The sequence below is a fragment of the Eleutherodactylus coqui genome, chromosome 1, assembly GCF_035609145.1.
Source record: "Eleutherodactylus coqui strain aEleCoq1 chromosome 1, aEleCoq1.hap1, whole genome shotgun sequence".
Lineage (NCBI taxonomy): Eukaryota > Metazoa > Chordata > Amphibia > Anura > Eleutherodactylidae > Eleutherodactylus > Eleutherodactylus coqui.
Genome location: NC_089837.1, coordinates 296,066,154 through 296,080,666, shown reverse-complemented (window position 1 = coordinate 296,080,666; position 14,513 = coordinate 296,066,154). Strand labels below are relative to the sequence as shown.

Sequence of the window (14,513 nt, the reverse complement as noted above, 5' to 3'; positions counted from 1 at the left end):
GTGAACTCCAGGTTAATAAAATCCAGGTTTATGAAATCCTTATTCAGTTCTTTCACTTCTGTTTTTATAGTTGCCCCAGCAGTAATAGTTAGCCCCAATAGTTGCCCCAGCAGTAATAGTTACCCCCAATAGTTGCCCCCCTGATACTGCCCCAGTATCAAGTGACACCACCCACAACCCAGACACTACCCCCAGTAGCAATAGTGACACCACCCATCCCCCGACTCTGCCCCCAGTAGTAACAGTGACACCACCCGTCCCCGATACTGCCCCCAGTAGTAAGAGTGACACAGTATTAGTGTATCTTCACGCCACTGGAAGGTAGGGGTTTGACAGGAGGAACACCTCTCTCACACCCCTAGCTCCCGATTGGCGCAGGTATGGAAGGTCCTAGCAGCCTGTACGCAGGCAATGGCCGCGGCTAGAAGCTTGCTTGGCAGCAGTGTTAGGTTATTTGCCCTGTAGGCTTGAATGCCCCGGCACTATGAATTTCCCACGACCTCGCCCCTCCAGCCAGGCATGCCACGTCATTTTTCCAATAACATTGCAAGGCACACGCACAAATATCATCTGAGTAGATCCATTCCTTGCGATGCACACAGCAGGGCCCGCTGCAGCACACCCCACAGCTGAAAACGCCTTCCCTGCAGATGCCCCAGAAGAGGAATTACTTGTTATCTTTCACCGCAGCAGGGTGTCGGCACAAGGGGGAAGACAGGCGTGTGAAGCGCCTTCCCCGCCGCCGGACGAACACCCCCCCCTAACGCTCAGCGCCGTGGGAAGCAGGGAGCCCTCAGCGACACACGGCTGCCCAAAGAGCTACATGCAGGAGGACACTGCGGCCACTGGGAGCCCATGTACAGTGACATGAGCAGCGGGTGGGAGCTTCCTTGAGGGCCGGGACAGAAGGGAGCCCATACTGCAGAAATACAGTGGCCTGGCAGCAACGCACACCAGCAACAGCAGGGATAGGGGAGGGCAAAGGATAATTAAAGCAGCTGCGGGGACACTTCCGTCTGCGTCAGCAGCAGCAACAGCACAAGAATATTGGGCAGCCAGGACCTGCAGGGGATCGTTGCCTGCAGCCAGTCAGGTAGAGAGGGGCGTCTTCTCCCTGTCAAGCTTGACTCCAAAACTTCCTGGTGGCATCAAGATACACTAAGGGCTTCTTTCCACTAGCCTTTTTTTATCGCTGCGTTTTTTTTTTTTACGCGATTGTCAATGGGACTTTCTAATGTTAAAAATGCAACGCAATGCACCAACAACGCAATTGCATTGCGTTGTGTTTTTAACATTAGAAAGTCCCATTGACAATCGCGTAAAAAAAAAACGCAGCGATAAAAAAAGGCTAGTGGAAAGGCACCCTAATACCGAGTGACAGCACCCCTGCACTGCCCCCAGTAGTAATACTTACCCTTCAGCTGATGACAGTTGGCCAGTGGACGCTACTGTCCGGATCCGCTTCAGCACAGACTTCTAAGTGAACTGCCCATGCGCGAAGATGCGCATTCCCAGGAACCAACAAGCACTATTGCACCTGCATGACAAGAAAAGACAACTGGCTGGATAATTTATCATATCCAGGAATGACGGAATGGTAAGCATGGGGGGTGGGGTGGCATTACATGTAAGTATATAACTTCTGTATAGCTTATTTACAAAGCACACAGTATATTACAAAGTGCTTTGTAATGGCCATACAGAAGTGCATACATGCACTTGTCACGGCCAGTTACTTGCAAAAATTATTCATGGTGAGCTATCTTTGTTCTCAGTAAACTCTAGTGAAAATCCAGGTTGATGAAATCCTTATACGGTTCCTTCACTTCTGTTTTTTTTTTTTAACTAGAGGTTGCACGCTTCCTGTCCACTACCATTTCCTTATATATTTAACATTGTTATTTCAGTTATTTAAAGGCAGCTGACAGCCACACGGTCAAAGAAAAAAATAAGAGACAGCTCATATCAGTACAGTGAAGACAAAAGCAAACGCAACAAGACAGGTTGATTAACTGGAAGTCAACCACAGATAAGGTAATAATAACCTCACTGGAATCATTGCATTTTGGTTTCCTGGAGATCACAGGAAAATAATAGGATCATGTGATGTATTCTTGTGGTATTAGAAATTATGACATAATACACTGTTTATTAATAGGGTATTTTCCTCGTATATATGTAATTTTACATGGTGTAGCTAACATATATGAACTTCCATATATAAATTTTAGCTTCCTAAAATCATTGTACTATTGCATCTATAGCTTTTTATCCCTACAACAATTTGAGATATTGAGAAAAAATTAGGTTTGTCCAGATATGTATACAGTTACTTTTATTGCTCCATATAATGTCATTTAGAAGTTCTTCTATTGTTACAAATAGAACTTCCCCCTATATGGGGATAGATCTGCTTTTATACTTTGTCATATGGCTTCTGTACAAATTTCTATTAGAATTCCACTTTACAATCTAGAAAATAACACAAAATATAAAGCAAAACAAAATCAGGAATACTGGTGTCCTTTTGCTGCAGCAGTGTCTGAAGTGGCTTTATTTCTATTTTATACTAGAGTTTTTTTCCTCAAAGTATGGAGAATTAAATTTAACGAATGCCTGTAGTTTGCTGCACAGAAGTGGAATAAACCCCCCCCCCCCCACAAGATCATATCAGTCTGTATAGACCTTTCAATAATATTCTCAGGAATAGATAAGATCATTTTTTTCAAGAATGTATTCTAACAATGTTGGAAAGTCTTGTTTGAAACCTAAACTTTCACTTTTCTACATAAAAAGGCATATTTAAAAAAAAAAAATTAAATAATGTAGTTTTTAATTCCTTGACGGAGTTTCTAGGGTTAGAAAAATATGGCTGCTTTCTTCCAACACAGCTCCACCCTTGTCTGTGAGTTGTGTCTAGTATTGAAACTCCGTTCAATTGAAGTGAAGGGGAATTGAGCTGCAAGATCATACACAGCCCATGGACAAGGGTGGCTCTGTGTCTGGAAAAAAAGCAGACATGTTTTTCTAACCCTGGGCAAACCCTTTAAGACAAAATGTCATACATGTTTGTCATCTGCAGGGTGTAATTGGCGCAGAATGCTGTACCTGCATGATAATATGATCGTCAGGCTTTACAGCTATATATAAAAAAGAAAAAAAGTGCAGAATTGTTATCAATGTGACCTTAAAGGGGTTGTCCCGCGAAACAAAGTTGGGGTATACACTTCTGTATGGCCATATTAATGCACTTTGTAATGTACATTGTGCATTAAATATGAGCCATACAGAAGTTATTCACTTACCTGCTCCGTTGCTGGCGTCCTCGTCTCCATGGTGCCGTCTAATTTTCAGCGTCTAATCGCCCGATTAGACGCGCTTGCGCAGTCCGGTCTTCTCCCTTCTGAATGGGGCCGCTCGTGCCAGAGAGCTGCTCCTCGTAGCTCCGCCCTGTCACGTGTGCCGATTCCAGCCAATCAGGAGGCTGGAATCGGCAATGGACCGCACAGAAGACCTGCGGTCCACCGAGGGTGAAGATCCCGGCGGCCATCTTCGCAAGGTAAGTAAGAAGTCACCGGAGCGCGGGGATTCGGGTAAGTACTATCCGTTTTTTTTTTTAAACCCCTGCATCGGGTTTGTCTTGCGCCGAACGGGGGGGCTATTGAAAAAAAAAAAAACCCGTTTCGGCACGGGACAACCCCTTTAAGGATCCAAGCTATGAAATAATCTATATGAAAACTGTAAAATGTTGTTTCAGCTGCAATATGAACACTAAAAAAAATAAAAAGGAATGCTAAATTTGCTGCTTTTTTTGTTCATCCCCCTAATACAGAATGGAATAAAAAGTGATCAAAAAGTTGTATATCTTTCAATTATACTAACAAATCAATGTGTCAAAATAAAAACAGATACAGCTCCTAGAATAAGGTGGCACAAAATAGATATCTTTTTAAGTTTTATGGTGCAAAAGTGGTAAGCCATAAAAAAGGTTTACACATTTGGTATTGCCATAATTGTCCTGTGCCATGGAATTAAAGTAATATGTAATTGAATCTTGCACTGAATCTTGCAAAATTTATATTAAAACAACATTAAGGGTTAAAGAGATATTCTAGGCTTTCTTTTGTATTGATCAATTATCCTCAGGATAGATTATCAATACTAGATCAGGGTCTGACACCTGCCACTCCCATCCTTCAGCTGCATTTCTGTGCAGCAGTAGACAAAACTAATACAGCTCCATACACTTTGCAGTGGCCTGGAATGGTACTGCAAGTTCGATCCCATTATTGCAGTACAGTTCCAGATCACTGCACAGTGTACCTAGTTTTGCTAGTTCAAGCTATTATAAACAGATATTGACAGGGATGGTGGGCATCTGTCCTTGCCGATCTGATATTAAGGACCTATTCTAAGAATAGGGTATCAATACAAGAGGCCTGGAAGGCTCTTGAAAATTGGCACTGTCCTACAAACATACAAGACCACCTTGCTTTGTACAGCATCATCACCAACAGCTTACCTTATTACTCATTAGTAGAGATGAGCGAACGTACTCGTCCGAGCTTGATGCTCGGGCGAATATTAGGGTGTTCGGGATGCTCGTTACTCTTAACGAGTACCACGCGATGTACGGGTTACTTTCAGTTTCCTCTCTGAGACGTTAGCGCGCTTTTCTGGCCAATTGAAAGACAGGGAAGGCATTACAACTTCCCCCTGTGACGTTCAAGCCCTATACCACCCCCCTGCTGTGAGTGGCTGGGGAGATCAGATGTCACCCGAGTATAAAAGTCGGCCCCTCCCGCGGCTCGCCTCAGATGCCTTGTGACTGAGTTAGCTGAGGGAAAGTGCTGCTGCTGGTGCTGCTGTAGGGAGAGTGTTAGGAGTGAGTGTAGGCTTCAAGAACCCCAACGGTCCTTCTCAGGGCCACATCTATCCGTGTGCAGTACTGTGGAGGGTGCTGTTAGCAGTGTTGCACAATTATTTTTTTTTTCAAAATCGGCTGTCTGCAGAGCATTGCGCCCTGCAGTAATAGTCCAGGGACAGAAGTGGTGGTTAGGCAGGGAGAGTGTTAGGAGTGAGTGTAGGCTTCAAGAACCCCAACGGTCCTTCTCAGGGCCACATTTAACCGTGTGCAGTACTGTGCAGGCTGCTGTTAGGAGTGTTGCATTTTTTTTTTTTCAAAATCGGCTGTGCAGAGCATTGCGCCCTGCAGTAATACTACAGGGACAGAATTGTGTAGGCAGGGCCAGAAGACATATATTATTGATTGAATATACGCAGTGGGCCTTTTCTTTAAAAAAAAAGGGAAAAATTCTATGTGCCCTGCCTCTGTCAGTCCTCAGCGTTCTGTGTACGTGTGTGGTGGGTGGAGATAGTAAAAAATTCATACGCAGCCAGCTACGTTTAACAGCAGGCTTGCGCCAATTTATTTCCTGCCTTCCTGGGAAAAATCACCGCTCTGCTGCACTTCATATAACTGCATTTCTGTGGAACAGATTTCTTATCTGATTGAATAGTCAGTGGGCCTTTTCTTTTAAAAAAAAGGGAAAAATTCTATATGCCCTGCCTCTGTCAGTCCTCAGCGTTCTGGGTACGTGTGTGGTGGGTGCAGAACGTTAACAAAAAACATACGCAGCCAGCTACGTTTAACAGCAGGCTTGCGCCAATTTCTTTCCTGCCTGGGAAAAATCACCGCTCTGCTGTAGTTAATAACTCTACAACCCTGCAGTTCTGTGACACATTTGCAGGGCCAGAAGACATATATTATTGATTGAATATACGCAGTGGGCCTTTTCTTTACCAAAAAAAAGGGAAACATTCTATTTGGCCTGCCTCTGACAGTCCTCAGCGTTCTGGGTACGTGTGTGGTGGGTGCAGAACGTTAACAAAAAACATACGCAGCCAGCTACGTTTAACAGCAGGCTGGCGCCAATTTCTTTCCTGCCTGGGAAAAATCACCGCTCTGCTGTAGTTAATAACTCTGCAACCCTGCAGTTCTGTGACACATTTGCAGGGCCAGAAGACATATATTATTGATTGAATATACGCAGTGGGCCTTTTCTTTACCAAAAAAAAGGGAAACATTCTATTTGGCCTGCCTCTGACAGTCCTCAGCGTTCTGGGTACGTGTGTGGTGGGTGCAGAACGTTAACAAAAAACATACGCAGCCAGCTACGTTTAACAGCAGGCTTGCGCCAATTTCTTTCCTGCCTGGGAAATCAAATCACTGGTAATACACCATGCTGAGGGGTAGGGGTAGGCCTATAGGATGTGGACGCGGGCGAGGACGCGGAGGCCCAAGTCAGGGTGTGGGCACAGGCCAGGCCAGTGCGGTGGCCAGGGGTAGAGGCAGGGCCAGACCGAATAATCCACCAACTGTTTCCCAAAGCGGCCCCTCGCGCCATGCCACCCTGCAGAGGTCAAGGTGCTCTACGGTGTGGCAGTTTTTCACAGAGACGCCTGACGACCGACGAACAGTGGTGTGCAACCTTTGTCGTGCCAAGATCAGCTGGGGAGGCACCACCAACAGCATGCGCAGGCATATGATGGCCAAGCACCCCACAAGGTGGGACGATGCCCGTTCACCGCCTCCGGTTTGCACCGCTGCCTCTCCCCCTGTGCCCCAACCTGCCACTGAGATCCAACCCCCCTCTGAGGACACAGGCACTACCGTCTCCTGGCCTGCACCCACACCCTCACCTCCGCTGTCCTCGGCCCCATCCAGCAATGTCTCTCAGCGTAGCGTCCAGACGTCGCTAGCGCCACAGTTTGAGCGCAAGCGCAAGTACGACGCCACGCACACGCACGCTCAAGCGTTAAACGTGCACATTGCAAAATTGATCAGCCTAGAGATGCTGCCGTATAGGCTTGTGGAAACGGAGGCTTTCAAAAGCATGATGGCGGCGGGGGCGGCCCCGCGCTACTCGGTTCCCAGTCGCCACTACTTTTCCCGATGTGCCGTCCCAGGCCTGCACGACCACGTCTCCCGCAACATTGTACGCGCCCTCACCAACGCGGTTACTGCCAAGGTCCACTTAACAACAGACACGTGGACAAGCACAGGCGGGCAGGGCCACTATATCTCCCTGACGGCACATTGGGTGAATTTAGTGCAGGCTGGGACAGAGTCAGAGCCTGGGACCGCTCACATCCTACCCACCCCCCGAATTGCGTGCCCCAGCTCGGTGGTGGTATCTGCGGGGGTGTATGCTTCCTCCACTAAACCACCCTTCTCCTCCTCCTCCTACGCAACCTCTGTCTCGCAATCAAGATGTGTCAGCAGCAGCACGTCGCCAGCAGTCGGTGTCACGCGGCGTGGCAGCACAGCGGTGGGCAAGCGTCAGCAGGCCGTGCTGAAACTACTCAGCTTAGGAGAGAAGAGGCACACGGCCCACGAACTGCTGCAGGGTCTGACAGAGCAGACCGACCGCTGGCTTGCGCCGCTGAGCCTCCAACCGGGCATGGTCATGTGTGACAACAGCCGTAAGCTGGTGGCGGCTCTGCAGCTCGGCAGCCTCACGCACGTGCCATGCCTGGCCCATGTGTTTAATTTGGTGGTTCAGCGCTTTCTGAAAAGCTACCCCCACTTGTCATACCTGCTCGGAAAGGTGCGCCAGCTCTGCGCACATTTCCGCAAATCACACACGCATGCTGCCACCCTGCGGACCCTGCAACATCGGTTTAATCTGCCAGTGCACCGACTGCTGTGCGACGTGCCCACACAGTGGAACTCTACGCTCCACATGTTGGCCAGACTCTATGAGCAGCGTAGAGCTATAGTGGAATACCAACTCCAACTTTACAGAAGAGTGGGCCTGGTTGGCAGACATCTGCCAGGTCCTTGGAAAGTTTGAGGAGTCTACCCAGATGGTGAGCGGCGATGCTGCAATCATTAGCGTCACCATTCCTCTGCTATGCATCTTGAGAAGTTCCCTGCAAAGCATAAAGGCAGACGCTTTGCGCTCGGAAACAGAGCCGGGGGAAGACAGTATGTCGCTGGATAGTCAGAGCACCCTCCTGTCTATATCTCAGCGCGTTCAGGAGGAGGAGGAGGAGCATGAGGAGGATGAGGAGGAGGGGGAAGAGACAGCTTGGCCCACTGCTGACGGTACCCATGCTGCTTGCCTGTCATCCTTTCAGCGTGTATGGCCTGAGGAGGAGGAGGAGGATCCTGAAAGTGATCTTCCTAGTGAAGACAGCCATGTGTTGCGTACAGGTACCCTGGCACACATGGCTGACTTCATGTTAGGATGCCTTTCTCGTGACCCTCGCGTTACACGCATTCTGGCCACTACGGATTACTGGGTGTACACACTGCTCGATCCACGGTATAAGGAGAGCCTTTGCACTCTCATTCCCGAAGAGGAAAGGGGTTCGAGAATGATGCTATACCACAGGGCGCTGGTGGACAAACTGATGGTAAACTTCCCATCCGACAGCGCTAGTGGCAGAAGGCGCAGTTCCGAGGGCCAGGTAGCAGGGGAGGCGCAGAGATCAGGCAGCATGTACAGCGCAGGCAGGGGAACATTCTCCAAGGCCTTTGCCAGCTTTATGGCTCCCCATCAAGACTGTGTCACCGGTCCCCAGTCAAGGCTGAGTTGGCAGGAGCACTGTAAAAGGATGGTGAGGGAGTACGTAGCCGATTGCAGCACCGTCCTCGGTGACGCCTCTGCCCCCTACAACTACTGGGTGTCAAAGCTGGACATGTGGCCTGAACTCGCGCTGTATGCCCTGGAGGTGCTTGCTTGTCCTGCGGCTAGCGTCTTGTCAGAGAGTGTGTTTAGTGTGGCTGGGGGAATCATCACGGATAAGCGTACCCACCTGTCAACCGACAGTGCCGACAGGCTTACACTCATCAAGATGAACAAAGCCTGGATTTCCCCAGACTTCTCTTCTCCACCAGCGGACAGCAGCGATACCTAAGCAATACGTAGGCTGCACCCGCGGATGGAAGCATCGTTCTCTCTCACCATCCAAAACGGGGACATTTCTGCTTCATCAATCTGTGTATAATATTCCTCCTCCTCCTCCTGCTCCTCCTCCTGAAACCTCACGTAATCACGCCGAACGGGCAATTTTTCTTAGGGCCACAAGGCTCAGTCATATAATTTTTCTAAACAATTTTTATACGTTTTAATGCTCTTAAAAGCGTTGAAACTTTAACTTGAACCAATTTTTCGTTCAACTGGGCTGCCTCCAGGCCTAGTTACCACTTAAGCCACATTAACCAAAGCGATTAATGGGTTTCACCTACCCTCTTGGTTGGCCATGGCCAATTTTTTGGATGTACATTAGTACTGTTGATACAGCAATTTTTGTGGGCCCTCGCCTACAGTGTAATCAAATGAATTTTTAGCCCACCTGCATTACAGCTGACGTTACATCCGCTGTGTTGGGCAATGCAATGGGATATTTTTATGTACCGCCGGTGGCTTCCTGGCACCCACCCATGCTGTGGATCCACAGAGAATTATAAATGCATCTGAAACCACATCTAAAGAACCCCAGTCAGACTGGGGCATGCAGTGTGGGCCGAAGCCCACCTGCATTAAGCACAACATTACTACCTCAGCTGTGTTGGGCAATGCAATGGGATATTTTTATGTACCGCCGGTGGCTTCCTGGCACCCACCCATGCTGTGGGTCCACAGAGAATTATAAATGCATCTGTTTCCACTTCTAAAGAACCCCAGTCAGACTGGGGCATGCAGTGTGGGCCGAAGCCCACCTGCATTAAGCACGACATTACTACCTCAGCTGTGTTGGGCAATGCAATGGGATATTTTTATGTACCGCCGGTGGCTTCCTGGCACCCACCCATGCTGTGGGTCCACAGGGAATTATAAATGCATCTGTTTACACTTCTAAAGAACCCCAGTCTGACTGGGGCATGCAGTGTGGGCCGAAGCCCACCTGTATTAAGCACGACATTACTACCTCAGCTGTGTTGGGCAATGCAATGGGATATTTTTATGTACCGCCGGTGGCTTCCTGGCACCCACCCATGCTGTGGGTCCACAGGGAATTATAAATGCATCTGTTTCCACTTCTAAAGAACCCCAGTCTGACTGGGGCATGCAGTGTGGGCAGAAGCCCACCTGCATTAAGCACGACATTACTACCTCAGCTGTGTTGGGCAATGCAATGGGATATTTTTATGTACCGCCGGTGGGTTCCAGGGAGCCACCCATGCTGTGGGTCCACAGAGAATTATAAATGCATCTGTTTCTACTTCTAAAGAACCCCAGTCTGACTGGGGCATGCAGTGTGGGCCGAAGCCCACCTGCATTAAGCACGACATTACTACCTCAGCTGTGTTGGGCAATGCAATGGGATATTTTTATGTACTGCCGGTGGGTTCCAGGGAGCCACCCATGCTGTGGGTCCACAGGGAATTATAAATGCATCTGTTTCCACTTCTAAAGAACCCCAGTCTGACTGGGGCATGCAGTGTGGGCCGAAGCCCACCTGTATTAAGCACGACATTACTACCTCAGCTGTGTTGGGCAATGCAATGGGATATTTTTATGTACCGCCGGTGGGTTCCAGGGAGCCACCCATGCTGTCGGTCCACAGGGACTTCACAATAGGGAGTTGTACCTGCCTGTGTCTATGAATTAAAAACCGCGGTCTGACTAGGGCATGCAGACACCTTGACAGAATGAATAGTGTGTGGCACATAGGTTCCCCATTGCTATGCCCACGTGTGCAGCTCCTGATGGCGGTGGCACAGGATTATATTTCTCATTGCTTCTGTACAGCATTGTGGGCTACCGCCCCGCCCCTTTTAAAGAGGGTCGCTGCCTAGCCGTGCCAACCCTCTGCAGTGTGTGCCTGCTTTTCCTGTGGCAGACGCACTTATAAATGGACATGAGTGTGGCGTGGCATGAGGGCAGCTGAAGGCTGCGCAGGGACAATTTGGTGTGCGCTGTGGACACAGGGTCGTGCAGGGGGGGTTGGTCAGCATGTAACCCAGGAGAAGTGGCAGCGGAGTGTCATGCAGGCAGTGATTGTGCTTTGTTGGAGGTAGTGTGGTGCTTAGCTAAGGTATCCATTGCTAATGAGGGCTTTTCAGAAGTAAAAGTTGTTGGGAGGGGGGGGGGCCCACTCTTGCCGGTATTGTGGCTTAATAGTGGGACCTGTGAACTTGAGATGCAGCCCAACATGTAGCCCCTCGCCTGCCCTATCCGTTGCTGTGTCGTTCCCATCACTTTCTTGAATTGCCCAGATTTTCACACATGAAAACCTTAGCGAGCATCGGCGAAATACAAAAATGCTCGGGTCGCCCATTGACTTCAATGGGGTTCGTTATTCGAAACGAACCCTCGAGCATCGCGATAATTTCGTCCCGAGTAACGAGCACCCGAGCATTTTGGTGCTCGCTCATCTCTACTCATTAGTATTTAAACATCCCTCTGTTGTACTGAATAGTTATTTGGGTTAGTTACAAGCAGAGCTGATAAAGTAATTTGATACAATTCCTTGTGATATCACTATGATTAATATGTGTCTACAGTAAATCTACTTTAATCATGATGCACCAGAAATGTTGGGAAATATTGTTCAGGTGGTGAAATCACTAAGGTAACTCGTATCTTCTTAGGCCCAATGTCCACGGGTGGATTTGATTTGTGGCACCCGCGCAGGAGATCTGCAGATCAAGCCGCTCATAGGGATGCATTTGTCTCCACAAAGCAGCTACAAGCATGTGGATGTGAAGAAATCGCAGCATGCCCCATTTTCCTGTGGATCCCTCATCAATGTCTTCCATTGAAGTTAACGGAAGCCGTCCGATGCGCGGCACACCCGCAGCTGTCACCAGACACATCCGCCGTGCTGAAGAAAGAAGATCTGGCCGCGGAGGAAACCTGCGCTGGATTCAGAGGGAAAAGGAACTGTATTTTTTGTCATTGGCCGGAGGCATGCACGGATTCCACTGCGGGATTCAGCAGTGGAATCTGTGCATGCAAGTGGACATTAGGCCTTAATACGGTAGCACTTCACTAGAAATCTGTACAAATAGATAAGACATAGGATTTTAAACAAAAAGTGAATCAGTTTTCTTCTAAAAAGGTAGAAATGGTTTTGTTTATATATCAGCATATACGTTAAAAGGGTTTTCCACGTAATTAGTATTAATGACCAATCCTTTAATAAGTAATATTTATTTATCCTCTTTTCTCCTTCTCTTCCCACAGAAGTCCATTTGAAGCAGTATTTGAATCTAAATGTAGTGGGCATGTCTCCACAAGGAAACAGTAGTAGACTGGACCCATGCACGGTGGATTCAGAATTCAGATACTCCCTCTTTACAGTATCATACAGCATTATTTTTGTTATTGGATTCCTTGCCAACAGCTATGTACTCTGGATCTTTTTTAAAGTTTATCCAGCCAAGAGGCTGAGTGAAATTAAAATCTTTATGATAAATCTAACAGTCGCTGACCTCCTATTTTTGGTGACACTGCCTCTCTGGATCGTATATTACAACCATAGCGGGGATTGGATCATGCCGGAATTTCTCTGTAATGTAGCAGGATGTTTCTTTTTTATTAACACATATTGCTCTGTCGCCTTTCTTGGAGTCATTAGTTACAACAGATATCAGGCTGTTACAAGACCGGTAGAGACCGCGCAGTCCACTACCAGATTTAAAGCAATATGTATCTCGACGTGTGTATGGATACTTGTATTTTCCAGCTCTTTGTACTTTCTTATTGTACCTGCTACCAACCAGTTTCAGACCACTGGAGGTCACAACTACACTCGATGCTTTGAAGGCTACAATATTGAAAACAGAGATCCTGTGGCTGCCATTAACTTTGTTTTGATTGCTTCCTTTTTTCTTGTATTCCTCCTTATATTAGTGTGCAATTTAGTGATTTTTAGGACTTTATTCAACCAGTCAGTACAAGTCAGAAAAAGCGCAGAAATGAAGCGCCGTGCTTTGTACATGGTTGCCACTGTTCTAGGTGTTTTTGTGATATGCTTTGTCCCACATCACATTGTTCATGGACCCTGGACACTGACAGTCTTGAGATTATGGCATGAGAAAGACTGTGGGTTTCGGCAAACATTGAATGATGCCCATCAAGTCACTCTATGCATCATGAGCGCCAACTGTATGCTTGACCCTATCATCTACTGCTTCCTCACCAAGAAATTCAGGAAGCACTTATCTGAACGCATCCAGAGCATGAGAAGAACTCGTAAGTTTTCCAGAAATACCACTGAAACAAACATAGATGGTACTCTTCCTCTCAAAGACAAGCAGACTGATCTATAGAATAACTATGATTTAGTAAAAGTTGCAAAAGAATTCAGATGAATCTGGTACAGACATTTGACTTAAGTAAAACCTGTAGCAATATTTGAGTTTTCTAGTGGTCAAACAAGTAGGTAAATGTATATGTTTTATTAAACTTGAAGCAAGATCAATTAATGAAGTGAAAACAAAACTTATAAACAATCACTGTGCTTGCTACATCTTGTTGATAGTATAGGTCATAACATTTCCAATGTTTACTGTAAATCTTAGCTGATGCCAACTTTGTTTTTCATTGAATTGCTAAATATAGATACTTTGCGCTTTGCCATGGATATTTTTCCATACACCCATATCTTTCTGTGTCTTCAGGAGGAGATAAGCCCCCAGTGATGGAAGACGTCCAGAAAATAAGTATAGCGCCTATGGATACCTGAAGATTGTGATGATATTGGTCACTTTCTATCATTATAATTTATCAAGAAGTACATTTAGAAATCACCTAATGAAATTGTAAAATACAGGCTGGTTTCTTTCCTTGCTTTTGAGGAATCTACAAATGTTCTTTCTCAGCTAAACATGAGGAATACGAACTCTATAATGGCTGATTTTTTAATGTTCAAGACTACTCTATGCTGGAAAATACCGTTATAATTGAAAAAATATTAAAGTACCTAGAAGGAGTTGTCGGAATCGAATGAAACTTTCTATGTGTAATTATAATGTTGGTACAAGTTAGTTATTACAATATCAGAGCAACACGATCATTTATTGCAGAAAAGTATACACTGATGGGTGCCCTGAGACTAAATGTCCTTTAGCCAAGCAGCTGGAAATGGTTCCAACAGACAAAGGGGATGTAACATTGGTGCCACCTGTCTCTGGTTCGCAGACAACGAAATAGTTGGAGCTGCTTGTGCGACAATCAAACAATCCACTCTACTGGTGGTCTGCTGAGGGTGTCCTGAGCCTGGTCGCCTTGTGAACATGACCTCACTCATTCACTGGTCCCAACACCTCCTAACAGTATGGTCAGAACAGCCCAGATGGTGGACAATATGTCAATACGACCATCTTCTTACATTCTAATAATGCACCCCCTCTCAAACTGTTAACTGAGCGAAATCTCTCTGATTGCGTCAGAGGCATCTAGTGGTCAACAAGTGGAAAAATGGGCCACTACACATAAGTAGCTTCGGAGAGCCTTTTTATAGGCTGAGGGTGGCAATACCATTCACCTAATCAC

General features: G+C 46.9%; 1 protein-coding gene across 3 annotated transcripts in view; it reads left to right on the top strand.

Moving 5' to 3' along the window:
• Nucleotides 1-13,950, top strand: part of PTAFR (platelet activating factor receptor) — a 32,900-nt gene extending 18,950 nt beyond the window's left edge. Inside the window, exons 1-3 of one of the 3 annotated variants that reach the window (XM_066573635.1) lie at nt 1,762-2,034; nt 12,201-13,211; nt 13,640-13,950. In XM_066573635.1, the coding sequence (XP_066429732.1) occupies nt 12,242-13,211; nt 13,640-13,704 (1,035 nt within the window). In that variant the 5' untranslated portion in view covers nt 1,762-2,034; nt 12,201-12,241 and the 3' untranslated portion in view covers nt 13,705-13,950. Of the gene's footprint in view, nt 1-1,761; nt 2,035-12,200 lie in introns of those variants that run through there. The other 2 variants (XM_066573626.1, XM_066573617.1) reach the window with 2 other exon arrangements.
• Nucleotides 13,951-14,513: the final 563 nt, after the last annotated feature.